At 35.3% G+C, this 20,196-nt stretch overlaps 1 protein-coding gene across 3 annotated transcripts in view; it reads left to right on the top strand.

The window, feature by feature from the left end:
• The window catches only part of MYO9A (myosin IXA), a 271,712-nt gene that overhangs the window by 206,446 nt on the left and 45,070 nt on the right, over window positions 1–20,196 (top strand). For all 3 annotated transcript variants that reach the window (XM_081129792.1, XM_081129790.1, XM_081129791.1), the window contains 6 exons: window positions 2,759–2,871; window positions 8,878–9,020; window positions 11,835–12,058; window positions 12,548–12,664; window positions 13,447–13,635; window positions 14,858–14,905. In XM_081129792.1, the coding sequence (XP_080985918.1) occupies window positions 2,759–2,871; window positions 8,878–9,020; window positions 11,835–12,058; window positions 12,548–12,664; window positions 13,447–13,635; window positions 14,858–14,905 (834 nt within the window). The remainder of the gene's footprint in view (window positions 1–2,758; window positions 2,872–8,877; window positions 9,021–11,834; window positions 12,059–12,547; window positions 12,665–13,446; window positions 13,636–14,857; window positions 14,906–20,196) is intronic.

Below are 20,196 nucleotides of genomic sequence, written 5' to 3'. Positions count from 1 at the left end.
CTGTGCCCATGGGTTATACATATATGCGTTTAAGTTCTTAGATTAATTTCACCCACCAACCCACTCAACCCTGCCTTCCCTCTGAGATTCGTTAGTCTGTTCCTTGCTCCTATGTCTCTGGATCTATTTTTTTCATTGAATTGTTTTGTTCGTTACATTCCACATATGAGTGAGATCATGTGATAGTTGTCTTTCTCTGACCGGCCTATTTCACATAGCATGACACTCTCTAGGTCCCTCCATGCTGTCTCAGAGGGTAAGAGATCCTTCTTTTTTGCAGCTGCATAGTATTCCATGGTGTAAATATACAAGAAAATGCTTGATATGATTTCGATCTTCTTGAACTTGTAGAGACTTGTTTTGTGTCCTAACGTGGTCTACCTTTCAGAATTTCCCCTGTGCACTTGAGGGGAATGTATATTCTGCAGCTTTGGGATGAAATGTTCTGTAAATGTCAATTAAATCCATCTGATCTAGTGTGTCATTTAGAGTCACTGGTTCCTTGTTGATTTTTTGTCTGGAAGATCTATCCAGTAAAGTCAGTGGGGTGTTAAAGTCCCTACTCTGACTGTATTGCTGTCTCTCTTCCTTAAAGTCCTCCAGAAGGTTTTGAGTTTTTTTCAGCCTGTGTGAGTCTTTTGTTCTGAGGTAGGTCTCTTGTAGACAGCATATATTTGGGTCTTGTTTTCTTATCCATTCAGATACTCTGTCTTTTGATTGGAGCATTTAATCCCTTGATAGTTAAGATTATTAGTGATAGGCACTTATCTCTTTCCAATTTATTTCTTTGTGCCTATGTTTCTCATACTGTCTATTTCAACTTCTTATTACAGCAGTCCCTTTAACATTTCTTGCAATGCTGGTTTTGTGGTGATAAACTCCTTTAGCCCCTTTTTTTGTCTGGGAAGCTCTTTATTTCATCATCTATTTTGAATGATAATCTTGCTGGATAGAGTAGTCTTGGTTTCAGATCCTTGTTTTGCATTACCTTGAATACTTCATGCCATTTCCTTCTGGCCTATAGAGTTTCTGATGAGAAATCAACTGATAGCCTTATGGGAGCTCCTTTGTAGGTAACAGATTGCTTGTCTCTTGCTGCCTTTAAGATACTCTCTTTGTCTTGAATTTTTGGCATTTTAATTACATGTTTGGGTGTGGACCTCTTTGGGTTCTTCTAGCTTGGGACTCTCTGTGCCTCCTGAACTTGTGTGACTTTTTCCTTCACTAGGTTAGGGAAGTTTTCTGCCATTATTTCTTCAAACAGGTTCTCTAAACCTTGCTTACCTTTGACCTCTTTTGACACTCCTATGATGCAAATATTGTTACTTTTTATGTAGTCCCACAGCTCCCTTAACTGTTCTGTTTTTTAATTGGTTTTTCTTTTTGGTTCTCTCATTGAGTGATTTTTTTTTCTACCCTGTCTCCTAATTCGCTCAGTTGATCCTCAGCTACCCCTAATCTGCTGCGTATTCCTTCCAATCTATTTTTTATTTCTACTATGTCATTCTTAATTTCCTTTATACTTTCTGTAGCTTTTCTCATGCTGTTGAACATCCTTATGATCAAAATTCTGAACTCTATCTGATAGATTGCTTATCTCCATTTCATTTAGTTCTTCTTGTGGAGAATTCTTTTGTTCTTTCATTTGGGGCTTATGTTTTTGTTTCCCCACTTTGGCTGCCTGTTTGGGTTTGTTTCTATACATTAGGTAGGTCTGCTAGGACTCCCAGTTTTTTGGATGGTCTCTGGTGCAGGCCAATGTCAGATGCTGTTTGTGATTGGCTTGAGTACCCCGTTTAAAGGTTTCTACACTCCACAGCTTCTGGTTCCTTTTGCTGGGGCAGGATGCATTTGGAACGGACCAAAATGTGCTCCAGGGTCTGCTTTGCCAAACTCTGAGTCCAGAAGCAAGTCAGGCAAAGACTCAAATCACCCAGAGGTTGATTGTTATTCCTGTTCTTTAAATTTTACCAACTCAGTATAGCTCCCGTTGATAAGCTCCAGTCGAGCAGACCAAAGGGCTAAGGAAAAGATATTATAACTATAGGAAAATGAAGTATTAGGAAATGTCTTGAATAGGTAACAAGAAATTCTCTCCTTCAAATGAGATTGTCTTTAAAAAGTCATGGGATTGTAAACAAATGGCACAGGAATTCCCAATTGAAATTCAGGTCCCTGTTTGATAGCCATGTAAGTTGTTTATAATTTAGACTGTTAGTGGTGGTAATGATTTTTTATTCTTCTTTGTTTTTTTCTTGTCCTCCTTTGTACTTGTTCTTTTAAATCCTTTACTGGATATAACAAGAATCTATAATAGCAAGTTAAGCCATAAAAATAAGGAGCTATGAAATAAGGGAGAGAGAGAGAAACATTGATGTGAGAGAGACACACTGATTGGTTGCCTCTGTAACAGGACAAACCCAGGACCCTGCAGTCTGCAGCTCTACACTCTAACCACTGATCCACACCGGCCAGGGCTCCACTTGATACTTTTTGTTAAACTGTCAGACCACATGAGCTGGTAGGTCTTATTTAGTATTTTCATGGACCCAAGTTTTCTTTACTTCAGGTTACACTAGGCAGGTAATAGAGTTTTTAGTAGGTTCTCTTATGTCAATAAATCTCTGAATAATATTAATGTATTTTTGTATGTTTTTAATAGGTGTATTTCTCAAAAAATTCTATAACTTGAGTTTTAATTACAGTGCTGTCATACATGACTTGGTTTTAAATTCTTTCACATATGTAATTATTACAGACATCACAACGATTTTCTTCAGTTGATGAAGAAACAAAGCTGCATAAGACTATGTCTCAAGGAGAGATTACGAAGTTGGCAGTGAGACAGAAGGCTTCAGATTTGGATATCAGGTATAAAGTACACCCAGAGTTAATAGGAATAATATAATTTTATTTCCTAATTAACTATAGTTAAATACTGAGCTTTTTTTTTTTTTTAAATATATCTTTATTGATTTCGGAGAGAGGAAAGGAGAGAGAGAGAGAGAGAGAGATAGAAACATCAGTGATGAGAGAGTCATTGATCAGCTGCCTCCTGCATGCCCCCGACTGGGGACCGAGCCTGCAGCCCGGGTATGTGCCCTGACCGGGAATTGAACCCTGATCGCCTGGATCCTAGGTCGACGCTCAACCGCTGAGCCACGCCCGGCCAGGCCTGAGCTTCCTTTTAAAAACATAATTGATAGAGCAATTAGTTTTGAAATTTAGCTATTTCCAACAAGTATTAAGTACCTACTAGTGACAGGCACATAATAGTTTTCAGATACATAAAATGAGCTTTATCTTTCTAAGTGTGATTTGAGCAAAGTCTTTAAATCATTATATGATTTGTGATATTTTCTGTTGTAAAAGAAGAGAATTGACCAGATGAGATTGAAAATGTTTTCCAGTTTTGGACATAGATTTTATTCTGAGTTAAGTGTTTTACAGATAAAACTGGAAAAATATTTGGGGAAATAGTTCTGTTCTCTCTCTCTCTTTTTTTTTTTTTTTTTTTTTAATATATCTTTATTGGTTTCAGAGATAGGAAGGGAGAAAGGGGAAGAGAGAGAGAGAAACATAAATGATGAGAGATTCATTGATTGGCTGCCTCCTGCACACCCCCCACTGGGGATTGAGCCCACAACCCAGGCGTGTACCCTGATCAGGAATTGAACCAAGATCTCCTGGATCATAGGTTGATGCTCAGCCACTGACTCATGCCTCCTGGGCAATAATTCTGTTCTCTTTAAGAGAGTATGTGGAATTTTTACTTGTCAAATAAATATATTTGGGATGTGGAGAAAAGGGAACCCTAGTACACTGTTGGTGGGAATGCAGATTGGTGCAACCATTGTGGAAAACAGTGTGGACATTCCTCAAAAAATTAAAAATGGAATTGCCTTTTTTTTTTTTTTTAAATATATCTTTATTGATTTCAGAGAGAGGAAGGGAGAAAGATAGAAACATCAATGATGAGAGAGCCACTGATCGGCTGCAGCCTGCAACCCAGGCATGTGCCCTGACCGGGAATCGAACCCTGATCGCCTGGATCCTAGGTCGATGCTCAACTGCTGAGCCATGCCTGGCTGGGCTGGAATTGCCTTTTGACCCAGTGATTCCACTTCTGGGCATATATTCAAAGAAACCTGAAACACAAATTCTAAAGAATATATGCATCCATATGTTCACTGCAGCGTTATTTACAGTAGCCAAGATATGGAAGCAACCCAAGTGCCCATCAATAGATAAGTGGATAAAAGAGCTGTGGTACATTTATACAATGGAATACTACTTGGCCGTAATAAAAAAGAAATTTTACCTTTTGTGACAGCATGAATGGACCTAAAGGATATTATGCTAAGTGAAATAAGCCAGTCAGAGAAAGACAAATACCATATGATTTCACTTATATGTAGAATCTAATGGATGAAAATAATAAACAAAATAGATCCAGACTCATAGATACAAGAGAACATACTGACAGCTGCCAGAGGGGAGGGGAGTTGGGTGACTGGGTGAAAAGGTGAAGAGATTGAGAAGTACAAATTGGTAGTTACAAATTCATGGGGATATAAGGTACAACATTGGAAATATAATCAGTAATATTGTAATAATAATGTATGGTGCCAGGTGGGTGCTTGGGGCAGCAGGGAGATCACTCTGTAGGGTATGTGATTTTCTGGCCACTTTGCTATACATCTGGAACTAGTACAGAATACTGTTGGGCATGGACTGTGGGTTGGGGGGAAAAATTTAAGAGAAAAATAAAAACAGCAAGTTCACAATAAAAAAAATAATTTTATAGTATTTTAATTGAGGATGGAGAAATCATTACAGTTACAGAAGAAATATTAAAATAGTTTTATATTTATTTTTAAAAATGAACTTGAAGTACAAATAAAATTGATTTGTTTCAAGAAAATATTTATTACCAAAACTGACTGGAAAATATTTAAAGAAGAATTAAGCAGAATAAATATAAACAAACAAACATTTGTTCCTTATTGTGTTATATAATGAAATCAGGCCTTCACTAAACCAGAAGTCTATCTGGTTCATAACACTATTAAAAACCATTTCCTTAAGGTCTGTAGAGGCATAAGGCAGATGACCCAAATCCAGAACTACTTATCCTAGAGATAAATTTCTTAAACTAGAAAGAACATATGGCTGGAGATAGCAGATTAAGTATACAAATTTAATTTCCACTTTCTCCTCCAAAATTGCTAAAATCACAAAATTTATGCAAGACAGAAAACAAAATAATAACAACAAAACAACAGAAGGTAACAGTAATAAAGCTGTGGTATCCAAAAGGTAAATAGACAAATTTAAATGTGCCCTGGCTGGTGTGGTTCAGTTGGTTGGATGTCATCTTGTGCACCAAAAGGTTGCTGGTTTGGTTCCCGGTCAGGGCATATGCCTGGGTTGTGGGCTTGATCCCCAGTAGGGGGTGTGCAGGAAGCAGCCAATTGATGTTTTGCTCTCACATCAATGTTTCTCTCCCTCTCTTTCTCTCTCTCTCAAAATAAATAAAAATTTTAAAAAATAGGGGAAAGTTGAATCCTAAACCAACTGGGTAAAGCTGAGAAAGTAGCATCAGGTTGACTGTTCTTCCACAATCCTAGCAGAAAACAGGAGATTTATTCCCTGGAAAGGCTAAAACAGAAGATCTCTGCACTTGGAAACTACCAGAGTTTTGAAGACAGATACATATTTTGCACAGGGGATTTAGTGAATGTTTATATACTGAATGTTAGATTGCCTAGCTTTTTTTCTTGACTCAGCTTCCACATTTCATGTACCCTCTAAGCAGATGGTTTAAAGAGTCTTTGGGACTTTTTATCTAACCCTCTAGGAAAGACCTAGAGATACTGGTATCAGGGGCTCTTCCTACAAAACAGACCAGCGAGATAACCCTACGAGGAAGACCATAGTGTGGAAGCCCCACCAATGCACACTAGAGCTTCCAAACAGCTGCTTTTTTTTTTTTTTATCTTATATTTAATCTCCAAACATTTGAGGAAGCACCTTATATGAAAGAAACTAAAACTAATGGACAAAATACAACTTGGAAGAAATAAACTGGAGGAGGAGGGATTTCAAGACAGACAATACAACTATCAACAGACCTGCTTAAATAAATATAACTACATTCATGAAACCAAACAGTGTGTGTGAAAAAGAAACATAATAAAAAGAGTTTTGAACATTAAAAATATAATAGCATAAAGAAGCAACTCAGAAGTGTTAAGAAAATGAGGCCATATCTCAGAAAGTTGAGCAAATAGATGGAAGAGACAAGAAAAAAGGAAAATTAGAGGAGCTGTTCAGCAGATCCAATGGGAGCTCTGGAAAGAGAACAAAGAAAATGGAGGGGATGAAATCCTTAATAAAGTAATTCAAATAAATCTTATAGAACTGAAGGACAGGAGTTTCTACATAGGAAGGACCCACTGAGGGCCCAGCATAATGGATCAAAATAGACTTAAACCAAAAGATAGGGCATAAAACAGTAGAGACAAAAGGAATCTCCATTATGATGGTGAAAGTAGCTTTTCAAATGATAGTTGTACAGCAGGCACTGAGGGAAACCACGCCAGAATGGAGTAGGTTAGAAGGCTCAGAAGAAAGATTTCAAGAACATGAAACTTGATGGAGTACATACTGTGTTTTAACTTGTTAAAAGGAGATATACACAAGTGGAGAAACTGTATGGAGAAAAGTAAGCCAATATAAAACAAAATTTATTAACTCTAGAAAAAGTAGGTTATGCAGGGAACTATATGACTTAGTTGTGAATATTATTTGCATAATAAAAATAGTGAATATTAACTACTAAAAGAAAATACATTGATTTAACTAAAATTATGATTCTGTTGGGGCACATATGTGTTTGAGGAGGATGTAGAACAGAAGTGGTGGAACATGTTTAATCATCTGTGTCACAAGTATAGATAGCAATGTAAGTACAGTAAATATTAAAAGAATCAGTGAAACTAATTCAAAAGGGTTGTCTTCAGGGAGCAGAAAAGGAATGAGAATGGCAGAAGGATGATGTCATTTGTAATAAGCCTTGTAGAAAATTTCTCTTTATGCTATCTGAACATAAAAGTTTAGTAAAAAGCTTTAAAAAACAAACAAAACAAAGGAAAAAAGATCATGGGCTTCAAATCCAGATAGACCTCACTTTAACTTCCAGCTCCATCAGCCCCCTGAGCCTCGTTTGCTCATGTGTAAAATAATAATAATACCTATATCACAGTACATTTGACTATTAAACAACATGGATTTGAATTGGTTGGGTCCACTTATATGCAGATTTTTTGCAATAAATATATACAGTACTGTAGATATATTTTCTCTTACTTTTTTTTTTTTTTAATCCTCACCAGAGGATATTTTTTCTATTGCTTTTCAGAGAGAGTGGAAGGGGGGAGGGGTGGGGGAGAAGAAGAGAAACATTGATGTGCGAGAGAGACATTGATTGGTTGCCTCCTGCTCGTGCACCGACTGTGGCTGGGGATTGAGCCTGCAACCGAGGTATGTGCCCTTGGCCATAATCGAACCTGGGACCCTTCGGTCCAGTGCTGACCACTGAGCAAAACCTTCAGGGCTCTTACGATTTTCTTAATAACATTTTCTTTCCTCTAGCTTACTTTATTGTAAGAATACAGTATATAGTACATATAACATAAAAAATATGTGTTAATTGACTGTTATCAGTAAGGCTTCCAGTCAACAGTGGGCTATTGGTAGTTAAGTTTTAGGGGACTTAAAAGTTATACCCGATTTTCAACTGTTCATGGGTTAGGTGCCCCTAACCCCCATGTTGTTCGGGGTCAGTTATAGTTGTGAAAATTAGGCATATCATATATAAGGCATAATACCTGGCTTCTATTAGATATTCAAATATTTTTTTGATTGACTCAATGAACATATGAAGGAACACACTAATGTACAAATAAAAGTCTCCTAGAATGGGGTTAGGATACCTTATATGTGGTCAGTAAATGTGAGCTGTTGTTAATACTTCAAAGTGTTGCCTTGATTTATATGATAGAAGAGTATATAAGCACTAAGAATGAGGCAATATAGTATAGTATGTGTGGTTTGCAACTTTGTCACTCACTGGATGTGCATCCTTGGAAAAGGTACCTAATGGTTAAGCTATCAGTTTTTCACCTGTAAAATAGTTATAATAGTTTGAAAGTAAACTTGTTGTAATAATTTTAAAAAGTAATCCTGCACAAGCACTTAGTCCTGTGCCTGGAGCAAGGTAATAACTCAAGTAAGTGGTGGCTTTTGTTAAAAAGATTGATAACTAATGAATATAAAAGAGTAACATTAAAACCTTTGTTATATAATGGTAAATGGAAAGATTCAAAATTGAATCTGTATCACGATTACAGGATGTAAAAACGGGTATGCTTATTGATAAATACTGGAAGGAAATTACCCCCCAAAGTGTAATCTAATATGTTTTAGAGTGATGAGATATCAGTGATTTCTTTAAAAGTATTTTCTTTCTTGTTGAGTTACCTATACACTAAGTCTAAGCTAGAAGGAGGACAAGAATGAAGAGATACTAGTTTAAGAATTAGAAAACCTGAGTTGGAATCCTAGTTCCATTGCTTTGTAGCTGTTTATTTTAGGGAATTATTTAATGTCTGGATCTTATTCTTTCAGTATTCAAGATGATGAAACTATTTACCTTTCAGATAAAATTTAAGTGTGAAATTGAAAATTAAATATTAAATTTAGGTGTGAACGTTAAATGAACTAAGGCACATGAAAAGTCTTAAAGTGGTGTACAAATGTTACCATTGGGACTTGCTGATTTCCATTTTTACCTTTTTTTTTTTTCTTAAATAGACCGCAGAGAGCTAGGATGAGATTCTGGGCCAAAGGGAAACAAGGGGAGAAGAAGACTACCAGAGTGAAACCTGCCACCCAGTCAGAGGTTTCGTCACTCTTTGCTGGCCCAGATATGATTCCAGTTCATCAGTTTCCAGATGGTAAAAATAGCCAAAGGGTGGAGACTGTCTTCATAATTCCTGTTCACTCTTTCTGAAAGTTTGCTGTTGTTTTAGTATTCATAATGGCAGTCCTGTTGGCTAGATATTCTAATGAGAAAGGACCAGGATTATTAAATCCTCTCTTATCTAAAAGATAATTGTAAAAATACATTGTACCTGTAATATAAGTTCCAGGGAAATGTGGCACAAAATGGTAAAGCAACAACTACTTTAAGAATGGTTGAATCTTCAGTTTGCCTCAATTTTTTATTTTTTTTTAAATATATCTTTATTGATCTCAGATAGAGGAAAGAGAGGGAGAGAGAGAAAGATAGAAACATCAATGATGAGAGAGTCATTGATCGGCTACCTCCTGCACACCCCCAACTGGGAAATCGAGCCCACAACCCGGGCATGTGCTCTGACCGGGAATCGAACCCCAATCTCCTGGATCTTAGGTTAACGCTCACCCGCTGAGCCACGCCCGGCAGGGCTAGAGTCCACATTCTTAACCACCATCCTACATATTAAGTACCTACCATATGTCAGTGCCTGGAACTTTATAATGGTAACTGTTACTTTAACTTTTTGGCCATCAATCATAACACATTTGAAAGTACACAACAGTTAGTTTATCTGTTGAGAAAGCTGGCTTTTTAAAATGCTAGTATTCTCCAAGGATTTCAGTAATCCCACTGTTAGATTATCCCATTCTTCCCTTTGCTTAAGCATGTTTTTAATTACTATATGTAAAGATGTCAGCTGTCTTCAGTAGGAATGTACATCAGAGGTAGGTATGCAATGGGTGAAATACCAGTATTGAATAACATGGAAAGAGGTCCTAGGAAGAAAGTTATTATCCTTAAAGAAAGATACAACAGAGCCAATTACAATAAGTAAATAAAACTCCTAATATCTATGGTAATGGGACAAGGAGAAAGGATCATCAACTTTAACATAGGAATGGATGGGCACCTGTGTGTTAGAGGCAAAAATGGTAGAAATATAGTTGGAGCCCTGTTTTTGTGTCTTGTGGCTTTGCTCCTATCAATTGGAAAACTGATAAGGGTAAAACCAATAATGAATTAAGTGAATACTACAGGTTTAGTTTGGAATATTTGGAGTTCCTTTCCATTACATTACTAACGATCACTTTTGTATATCTTATCTGATTTACAGTAATCATTCTAAATTTTTCACTTTTCATAGTTATTTTTCTCCATTGCTAATTCTCAAGAAGGAAGGTTAAAGCTCTTTAGTTGGAGCATATATTATTAGCAGTCTTCATTTTATATTTGCTCCATAAGAGTATAAGATTATAGCTTTTTAAATATCTTTGGCCAGAAATTTATTAAGGTAGCCCTTGTTTTTAATGGTGAAGTAGGATTATAAACAATTTCTTTCATAATATTTCTTTTATTATAAGAGATAATTGACTTTGCTAAATGAAATACTTATATATCTATCTAGGTTATATAATGGAATTAAAATTAGTTGATACCAATTTGAATATACTTGTATCCTATACCTTTGTAATTTTTATTCTGGTATCATATGTGAGATTGGGTTAGCCTTATTTCTGCCTGGGGTGGAATTAAGGGGAGGCAACTTTTTTTTTCTTTCAGTGTCAGAATTAGCTTTTAGGTGAGATGAGAATATATCATTGGAGAGAGAGTAAGGTGAATACATGTAAACAAACAGATATGTGAACAAACAGATATGTGAAATGAGGAGCCAATATTCTCATGAAGCCCCAGGCAGGGTGTTAGCAAATCCAGTGTAGTTCTAGATTGTAATGGACTACACAGAATCTCATTTCTCTGGTGTAAACAATTGTAGAGAAAATTTGTTTTATTTTCTAATATTATATACAAAGCCAGATTCATTCCAGGAATTCTCTGGGAAATTCAGACAGTTACTTGGAAAATAAATAAGAAAATTCTATATACAAAAGAGATAGAAGCAGAAGTGAGCCAGTTGTTACTTGGTTCCCTAAACAGGTTGCCAAACTAAGTTCAGATATTATTACTGAAGCATTCATGGCTTTAGCCCCTAGTTGGAGCATATATTATTAGCAGTCTTCATTATGTATTTGCTCTATAAGGGTATGTGTATAAAAGTTAAGATTGTAGCTTTTTAATTATCTTTGGGCAGAAATAATAATAATTATCAAACTTCACTGGTTTGTTGGAGTTTTATATAGCTGGATGTTCTTTCAAAGAGATACAGTAAAACTATGACTGGGTTAACAGCATTTAACATGTACTCTTCTTTCTTTTTTTTTTTGTTTTGTTTAAAATATATCTTTATTGATTTCAGAGAGAGGAAAGGAGAGGGAGAGAGAGATATAGGAACATCAATGATGAGAGAGTCATTGATCGAGCCCGCAACCCGGGCATGTGCGCTGACCGGAACTCGAACCCCAATCACCTGGATCCTAGGTCCATGCTCAACTGCTGAGCCACGCCCGGCCGGGCTTCTTTCTTTTCTGTGGGATTGAGGTCTCTGGGATCCGGGCTTCAGTTCTACAAGATGCTTCTGTTCAGGTTTTCAGTAACAGACCTTAGGAAGATATGTTAGCATTTTCTATTGAAAAATGGTAATTCTTAAATACATTTTCTGTACAAATGTGCAGTCTAGATTTATTGTTTAACTGCCTGGCCTCAAACATTAACGTACTTTGCTTTTCAAATATTTACCTGTGTTTCTTACAGTGACTTACTAAAGGAACTTCCTACTTAAAAGGAAGGATGCAGAGATATCGGTGTTTTACTAAATTTCTGTTCTTTTTCGCTACTCTATCTTGAATTATAGAATTATCTCAGTATCACCCTACACCTCCTTTGAGCCCAGAATTGCCTGGTAGTTGCCAGAAGGAGTTCAAAGAGAACAAAGAGCCCTCTCCAAAGGCAAAGCGCAAGCGAAGTGTGAAGATCAGCAGCGTGGCTTTGGAATCTATGTATTGGCAAAATGACTCTGTCCAGATCATAGCAAGTGCCAGTGATTTAAAAAGCATGGATGAGTTTCTTCTGAAAAAGGTACACTTTGAATGCTGAGTTAGACCACTGACCAGCTTTGACTGTGGAATACTTGTGATACATCAGGATGTGGCCCACAAGGTGACATATGCTTCATTAAGTTAGATGGTCTTTTTTTTGCCAGGAAGGTACAAATGATATAATACACATTAGTCAATCTGGGTAAACAGAATTTAAGGTTTTAGGCTTTACTCTTGACTTCCATTTTACTGTAACTGTCATGTTATATATTCCATATGTGAAGGTGGTGAGGCTTATCATTGCACACTTGGACTTGTTTTTATGGAAGAACTATAGAATCATAAATGTTAGAAGGGACATTAGAAAATCATCTAGTAGTAATTAAACTTAGGCTATTTAGTCATGCTTTTACCTGGGTCCTGTAATAGCAGTGGCTTGCACTTTCAGGGCAGTCATATGTGTTCACTGTTGCATTCACTTCTTTTCAATTACTTGATTCTGTACAAAAACTCTTTTTGTGGTCCCCAGATGAATGACCTAGATAATGAAGACAGCAAGAAAGACACACTAGTGGATGTTGTATTTAAAAAAGCCCTGAAAGAATTCCGGCAAAATATCTTCAGCTTTTATTCATCTGCATTGGCCGTAAGTTGGGCAGTAGTAGTATATATTTTGTAGATCAACATACAAAAAACTTGTCAGTATTGTAGAAGAAAATACAGAGGTCATGTTCAACTAGAGATTTCTCCAGTTCCTTGTTTTTGTTTTAGGTATAGCTAGGGAAAAGCATATTGACTGACCTCAGATTAGTAGCTTCCTTGAATTTCCCTGAGTAGTTTTCTCTTTCCCCCTTCTGGGTATATTTTCATCTTCTTAAGATATTTAATTTATATATTCTGTGTATGATTCTATTTCACCCAGGGACTCTACTGTTTTCACTTCTTATAATCCTTTAGTTCTAGCTTCTAATTCTTATATGCATGGAATTATTATACAGGTTTTTTTCCAGTGGAATTAGAACAGTTTTGTTGACTAATTTCTACCTATCAGTTTATATCACTTTCAGATTTACTTTATACTTTCATATGATATTGGTTGTGTTTTACAAATTTTATTTTTGATGCTAAAGTATATAATAATTAATGACAGACTATGGAGAAATTCCCAGCAATTTTTCAAATTTCTACATTGTTTAAATTGTTAGGTATTTTACTAAAATTTAGCAGGTTTTACTCAGCAGATATTTCACAGTCAAGTGGGAGTTTACATCTATAAATACCACATGACCTCAAGGGCATGCCCATTAGAAAGTATATATCAGGTTCCTAATTTTTATTCTGAATACTACCCAATGCAAATTGAATCAATCTTCTATATTAAAGAATTTCTTCCTAAAACCTTAAATTTCTTCTTTTATTGCTTATTAGGTAGATGATGGGAAAAGCATACGGTATAAAGACCTCTATGCACTATTTGAGCAGATTCTGGAAAAGACCATGAGACTTGAGCAGCGTGATTGGAGAGAATCTCCAGTCAGAGTTTGGGTCAACACTTTTAAAGTGTTTTTAGATGAATATATGAATGAATTCAAGACTTTGGATTGTATACCCCCAAAGGTAAATATGACATATTTTGATTCAGTTATTAACTCTGCTTAAGAGTCTTTTTAGGACATCTGATATTTGAGAAAAACATTACAGTGAACATGTCAACTTAGCCGTACTTGGGATTTAACAAACTCCATTCCATCTTATAAGTTCACCAGACCATATTTTCTAAATCTTCTGCAATTAATACATTCTTCACTGAGGTAAAATATAATGTTGTGCCCTCAAGGTTATACCCTCAGCTTCGATAGGGGTCAGTACATAAATTTTCTTTTGTAAAACAGCGATTGAAAGTGTGATTCACGCTATCATCTAGTCACCTTTATGTAAGGACTCACAAATTATATTTCTCCTTGAATTATGTTTTAGGAAAATGTGTGTTTCTGGAAGTGTATAGAACAGTAATAATAATCTTCATTAAGTACCAGGAATTGGAGTAGGTGTTTGATATTTTATTTAATTCTTGCTTCAGCCCTATTAAGTAGCTATTAAGAAATCCATGTTATAGAAGAGATAGCAGGCTTAAACAAAGTTATCAATGTGTTTCCATTTAGTACCCCAGCTAAAATAATTAGGTATCTAATTATTAGGTATTAGGAATACTGTTAATTCTTTTTGTTATGTTCTGTTTTATTTTCAGTTGTTCTAGTTATATGTGTTTAGCTTTACAAACCATCTTAAATCATTTTTGAAGTAGTCAGATACAAATAAATCCTTAAAAGTTCTTCTGTTCTAGATCTAGGTTAAGGTCTTTATGTTATACAGAAGATACTTACTAGGCTTATTCTGCCTTTGTTTATAATTTTAAAAGGTCAGGCTTGGATTGTTCTATACTACGGTTATCAGGAACTGTCATATGTAAAAGAGCTTTTTTATGTTCCAAATGATAGTTTTTTATATTTAGCTCTGGGATAGAGAGTTTTATAGAGCCAAAATAGGGAAAGTGCAAAATTTAAAATTAGTAATCATTTAATTAATGAGTAAAGTAAAATCATTATTTAAATTAATATGGTGTGGTTTCTGGACAGAACTGAGGTTTAAAAAGAAAATAATCTCTAAAATATCCTTACATTCTGTTGTTTTTATGACCACTGTTTCATCAAACTTCAAACTTCCTCCCATTTGCTTATTATTCTGTTACCTTTCGAACAAAAATCTTAGCATTTGCAAAGAAGTCAGAAAGTATGTTAGTCCTTGTTACATCACAGCTTTTGTATTTATTTCCCACCAGGTGCCAAAAGCAGAAAGAAAGAAAAGAAGGAAAAAAGAGACTGATTTAGTAAGTCATAATCTTTTATGTTATAAAAAAGTAATTTTTAGACCAGCAGTCTGAAGCATATCATACAGTATTTATGTGGATATATTTAAGGAATAAGTTTGTCAGCTGCCTGGAGGGTAATCATTTATTGCTTTAAAAAATTTTGGAATGACATGTGGCTTTGTCTTTTGTGATTTGACTTGTTATCAACGGTGGCTTCATAAAATGGTTGGCTGACTTCTGACCTACAAAACTATGTGACACTAAATGGATGTTGTTTTAAGCTGCTAAGTTTATGGTAATTTGTTACAGTAGCAATAGAAAACATATAATAGCAGTGTATCGAAATCTGTTTTACAGCCAGTATTCCTCGCTGAGCCTTTGGGTTGTTTCTGGTCTTCTGCTTTTACAAATAATAATGGCAAAGTCATTAACTCTGTGTGTGTGTGTGTGTGTGTGTGTGTGTGTGTGTGTGTGTGTGTGTGTGTATAAGTGTGAGTGAGTGGAGGGATATTCTTAGAATTGGAATTACTGGGTCATAGGTAAAATGCATCTGTTATTTTGATAAATAGTGCTTCATTTCCCCATAGGGGTTATCTCATTTTTCAGTTTTAACAGTAATGTATGAATATGCGTTGTTAAATTTTTAGATTTTTGCCAGTTTGATAGATAAGGAATATTGTATCTCGTTGTAGTTTTAATTTGCTTTTCTCTTATTTTCAGTGAGTTTATCTCTTCTTATTCTTAAGTACCATTTGCATTTTCCCCCATGTCCTATATGTTTATGTTCGTTGCCCATTTTTCTATTGGGGTTTTGGGTCTTTTCTTTCTCAATTTCTAGGAATTTCATATATGAGGCAGATTACTTTTGTGGTGATATAAGTTGCAAATATGTTTTCCCATTTTGTCAGTTGTCTTTTGACCTACCTTTTGATGTTACTTGCTATATAGAAGATTTTTACTTTTACAAAATTAGACTTACCAATCTTTTTTTTTCATAGCCTCTGAATTTGGAGTTACAGTTAAACTTTCCCCCACCTGAAGGTTAAAAAGAAATTCTTAATTTTTTTCTTCTAATACTTTAATGGTCACATTTTTTTACTTTTAAATTCTGATCTTTTTGGGGCAATTTATTTAAACTTTTCATAATAAAACAATACAGAAGTGGAAACCCTTGTGAAATTTCTTTTCTCATTTCAGTAAAAAGATCATTAATACTTTATGCTTGTGTGACACTGTAAGGTTTAAATAAAATAAGCAAGAGAGCTCTGTAATACACTTGAAATATGAAAGACTGTACTATAACTTTTATGGGCACCAAGTTACTTAAGTTCCAAGCAAGTCTAATTATCCCTCATTATTTATTAGGACAACTTAAAGTAGGCCAGCTTACAAATAAGCAATACACTACAAATTACTCTTACTACATAGGTCTTAGGGTAAACATGTTTATACTTTGAACAATCACGTGGATACTATAAATATGGTGACTGTATATCACTATTCGGTGAAATTTCTTGCCTTCCTTCATGATTTTTTCAGTCTTTCTTTCAGTGGACAAAAGATTTTCTAAGAAGTTTCAGTCGTCTAAGTACTGCTCATTTCCTGGTAAAAGCTAGATGTGCCCATCAGCAGTTAACAGTGTGATCGGCATCCATCTTTCCACCCCTTCTAATACATGATCCAAACAAAATTTGTGGAAGTCAGAGAGGCAAAGTTCGCGAGTCTTAATTCATAGCACTGTGGGGATGCCAACCAAATTTCTTCTGACGTGGAATTTTCAGTTGCCTCTAATGGAGGTGACCATGGCTGTACGCTCCTATCCAGAGGTTCTGGGTGGGTCTTGGCCTCCAGCCAGAGCCCGATGGGGACGCCCTAGGTGGCAGCCCACTACGTCATTCAAGTCTGGGTAGATGGGCTGTGGTTCACGCAGGCAGCGCTGGAAGAAGACCGCATGGAAGCGGTGGCTACCGCACTGCCTGAACAGCGTGCGCCAGGCGCTCCAGTCATGCAGCATCCAAATGTTGGCGATGCAGCCAAGCTGCGCACACAGGCGCAGGAAGTGGTGCGGGTCTCGGCTGACACGCGTGCGCCAGGAAACCAGGCAGCCAGGCAGCCAGGCCTGCCAGCTGCTGGAGCGCGCGGCCCAGCTGCCGTGCAGCGGCCAGCGAGGCCCAGGGCCGCAGCAGCAGCGTAAATTCTGATCTTAATGTAGTTTATCCTGGTGTATAGTATGAGATACGAATCTAATTTTACGTCTTACCAAATCTAACGTCATTTATTTAAAAGGCCATTTTTACCTATATTTGAGATGTCACCTTTTTTATATTCTAAATTCACCTTTATGCTTGGATCTTTTTTATTCTGTCCCATTAGTTGATCTGAATATTCATTCACTACTTTAATTACTGAACTTTTCTTATGTGATAATTGGCAGGGCTAAATCCACCCTAATTAATTTTCTTTTTTATAACTTTTCTGGCTATTCCTACTTCTTTTTCCGTATGAATTTTGAATTCACTTGTCTAGTTATAAAGTCTACAGTGATGTACAGTAATGTCCTAGGCCTTCACATTCACTCACTACTCACTCACTGATTCACCCAGAGCAACATCCAATCCAGCAAGCTCCATTCATGGTAAATGCCCTATACATGTGTACCATTTCTTATCTTTTATACTATATTATTACTACACTTTTTCTACGTTTACATATATTTACATACATAAATATTTAACATAGTGTTACAATTGCCTACAGTATTCAGTATAGTCACATGTGTAAATTTGTAGCCTAGGAGCTATACCATATAGCCTATGCATGTAGTAGGCTATTCCATTTAGATTTTCATAAGTGTATTCTATGATGTTTGCGCAATGAGAAAATCACCTAATGATGCATTTCTCAGAATGTGTCCCCATTTTAAGCAGCACCTGAGTGTATTCACTACATTAGGTAACTATCACCGCTAAGAAGTCACTATACATTCTGTCTTCCCCCAGCCCTAACTGCCACTAATTTACTTGCTGTCTCTGGATTTGCCTATTATGGACATTTCATATTGGAAAAAAAAAATTGTACAATATTGGCCTTTTGGGTCCATCTTCTTTCACTTAGCATATGGTTTTCAAGATTCATGCATGTTGTAGCATGTATGGTACTTTATTCCTTTTTATAGCCAAATTTGTATTCCACTGTATAGATTATACTACATTTTCTTTATCTATTCATTAGTTTATGGTCTTTCCGTTTTTCCACTTTTTTGCTAGTATGAGTAATGATACTAGGAACATTTTGTACAATTTTATGTTAACGTGTCTCTAGCCACTTTTTAAAATATAAATCACTTTTACTTTATTAACAAGCTATATTTACGTAGACTTAGGTATTTGGCAAACATTTTCTGAAAATGAACAAAGTGACCCTTTCACTTCAAAGAAAACACCTGGCTTTATTTTCAGTGGTAAAGTTTGAGCTTTCAAGCAAAAATTAAAATTGTGGAAAACGTTTATTTCCCACTGTGTGTATGACAGCTTTCCAGTAAAGAATCTTCTAATGAGATTGTTGATAATATGAAGGAATATGACTTTCTGATAGTGTAAAATAAAATGTGTCAACATTTGGAAGGGCTGCACAACTCTGTGAACTAGTGTTCTCTGAATCACCAATGCATAATACTATAAAATCATGTCCATTTAAAGTGTAGGATAGACCAAAATGTTTTTTAAAAGAGATTTATTGAGGTAAATTTAGTTACAATGTAATTTATCCCTTCTAACTATACACTTCAGTGATTTTCAATAAATTTACAAAATTATAATAATTACCTCAATCCAATTTTAGAACATTTACATTACCCCAAGAAGATTTTTTATGCCAGTTTGTGGGCATTGCCCTTTACCATCCTCAGTTCCAGGCAATTACTAATCTACTTTTTGTTTTTATATTTTAGCATTTTCTGGTCATTTTCTATAAATGGCATCATACAATGTGTAGCCTTTGCACGTGGCTTCATAGCATAATGTTTCTGAGGTTCATTCAAGTTATGTATGTCAGTAGTTTGGTGTTTTGGGGTGCTGAAATACTATCCCATTGTGTGTATATAATACATTTTATTTCTCTTTTTATCACTTGATGGGCATTTAAGTTGTTTTCACTTTTGGGGTATTATGAATAATGCTGCTATGTGAATATTCGTTTACAGGTTTTTGTGTGAACACGTGTTTTCAGTTCTCTTGGGTGTAAACCTAAGAATAGAATTTCTGGGTCATATGATAACTCTATGTCGAATATTTCCAAAAATTGCTAAACTGTTTTCCAAGTGACTGTACCATTGTACAGCCCCAACTGCAATATCTGAGGGTTCCATTTTCTCCACATCCTCACCAACAGTTGTTAATGTCTTTTTAAATTATAGCCATTCTAGTGAGTGTGAAACAGTATCTCATCATAGTTTTAATTTGCGTTTCCCTGATTACTGATAATTTTGAGTATCTTTACATGCGCCTATTGGCCATATGTACTACTTTAATAAACTGTCTAATATTTTTCCCATTTTTAAATTAAGTTATCTTATTTTTAAGTTGTAACAGTTCTTCGTATATTCTAGATAGACGTTCTTTATCAGATATGTGATTTGCAAAAATTTTCTCTGTATCTGTAGCTTATCTTTCTATTTTCTTAATGGTACTTTGAAATAAAAGTTGTAAATTTTAATGAAGCTCAGAAAAGTGGATTTTAATGTCACAAAGCATGAAGAGTTTATTGGTGTGGTTTTAGTTTCCATATTTCAATTAACCTTTAAGGTATCATTTGTAGAGTTTTGATGTAGTATTATCTGAAAGGACAATTACTCTTTTATTTTTATCAAGTTTATATTTGTGTGAACCTGGATTTTCTTCATATCTTTCAAACTAAATTGTACCTGCCAACAGGTTGAATGAAGATGGGGATATGAGAATGCGGGTATCTTTTATGAAGCCAGACATTAAAGAGATCTACAAAAAGTTAAAACAGTACTCTGCTTGTCATTACTTTTTTTTTTTAAAGATATAGTCGTTTTTCATAAAAATGTTATTTATGTTAACATGTAATATGTTTAGTGTTAATTTTAAATGAATTGGATAAATAAAATTTTTTCAGTTTTAATTTTTATCGTAGTAAATATCAGTAGGTATAACTCATATAAACAAGTTATTTGAGGTCATCAATAATTTTCAAAAGTGTAAAAGATTTTTGAGGTTAAAAATAAAAATTTGAGAACTGCAGCTTTTAGTTTAACATGCTGGTTAGACTCACATAAGACAGCTCTT

Source organism: Miniopterus schreibersii (assembly GCF_964146895.1).
Source record: "Miniopterus schreibersii genome assembly, chromosome: 1".
In the NCBI taxonomy this organism is placed as follows: Eukaryota; Metazoa; Chordata; class Mammalia; order Chiroptera; family Miniopteridae; genus Miniopterus; species Miniopterus schreibersii.
Note: the sequence above shows the minus strand (reverse complement) of the source record. Positions and strands in the feature narration are given on the sequence as shown.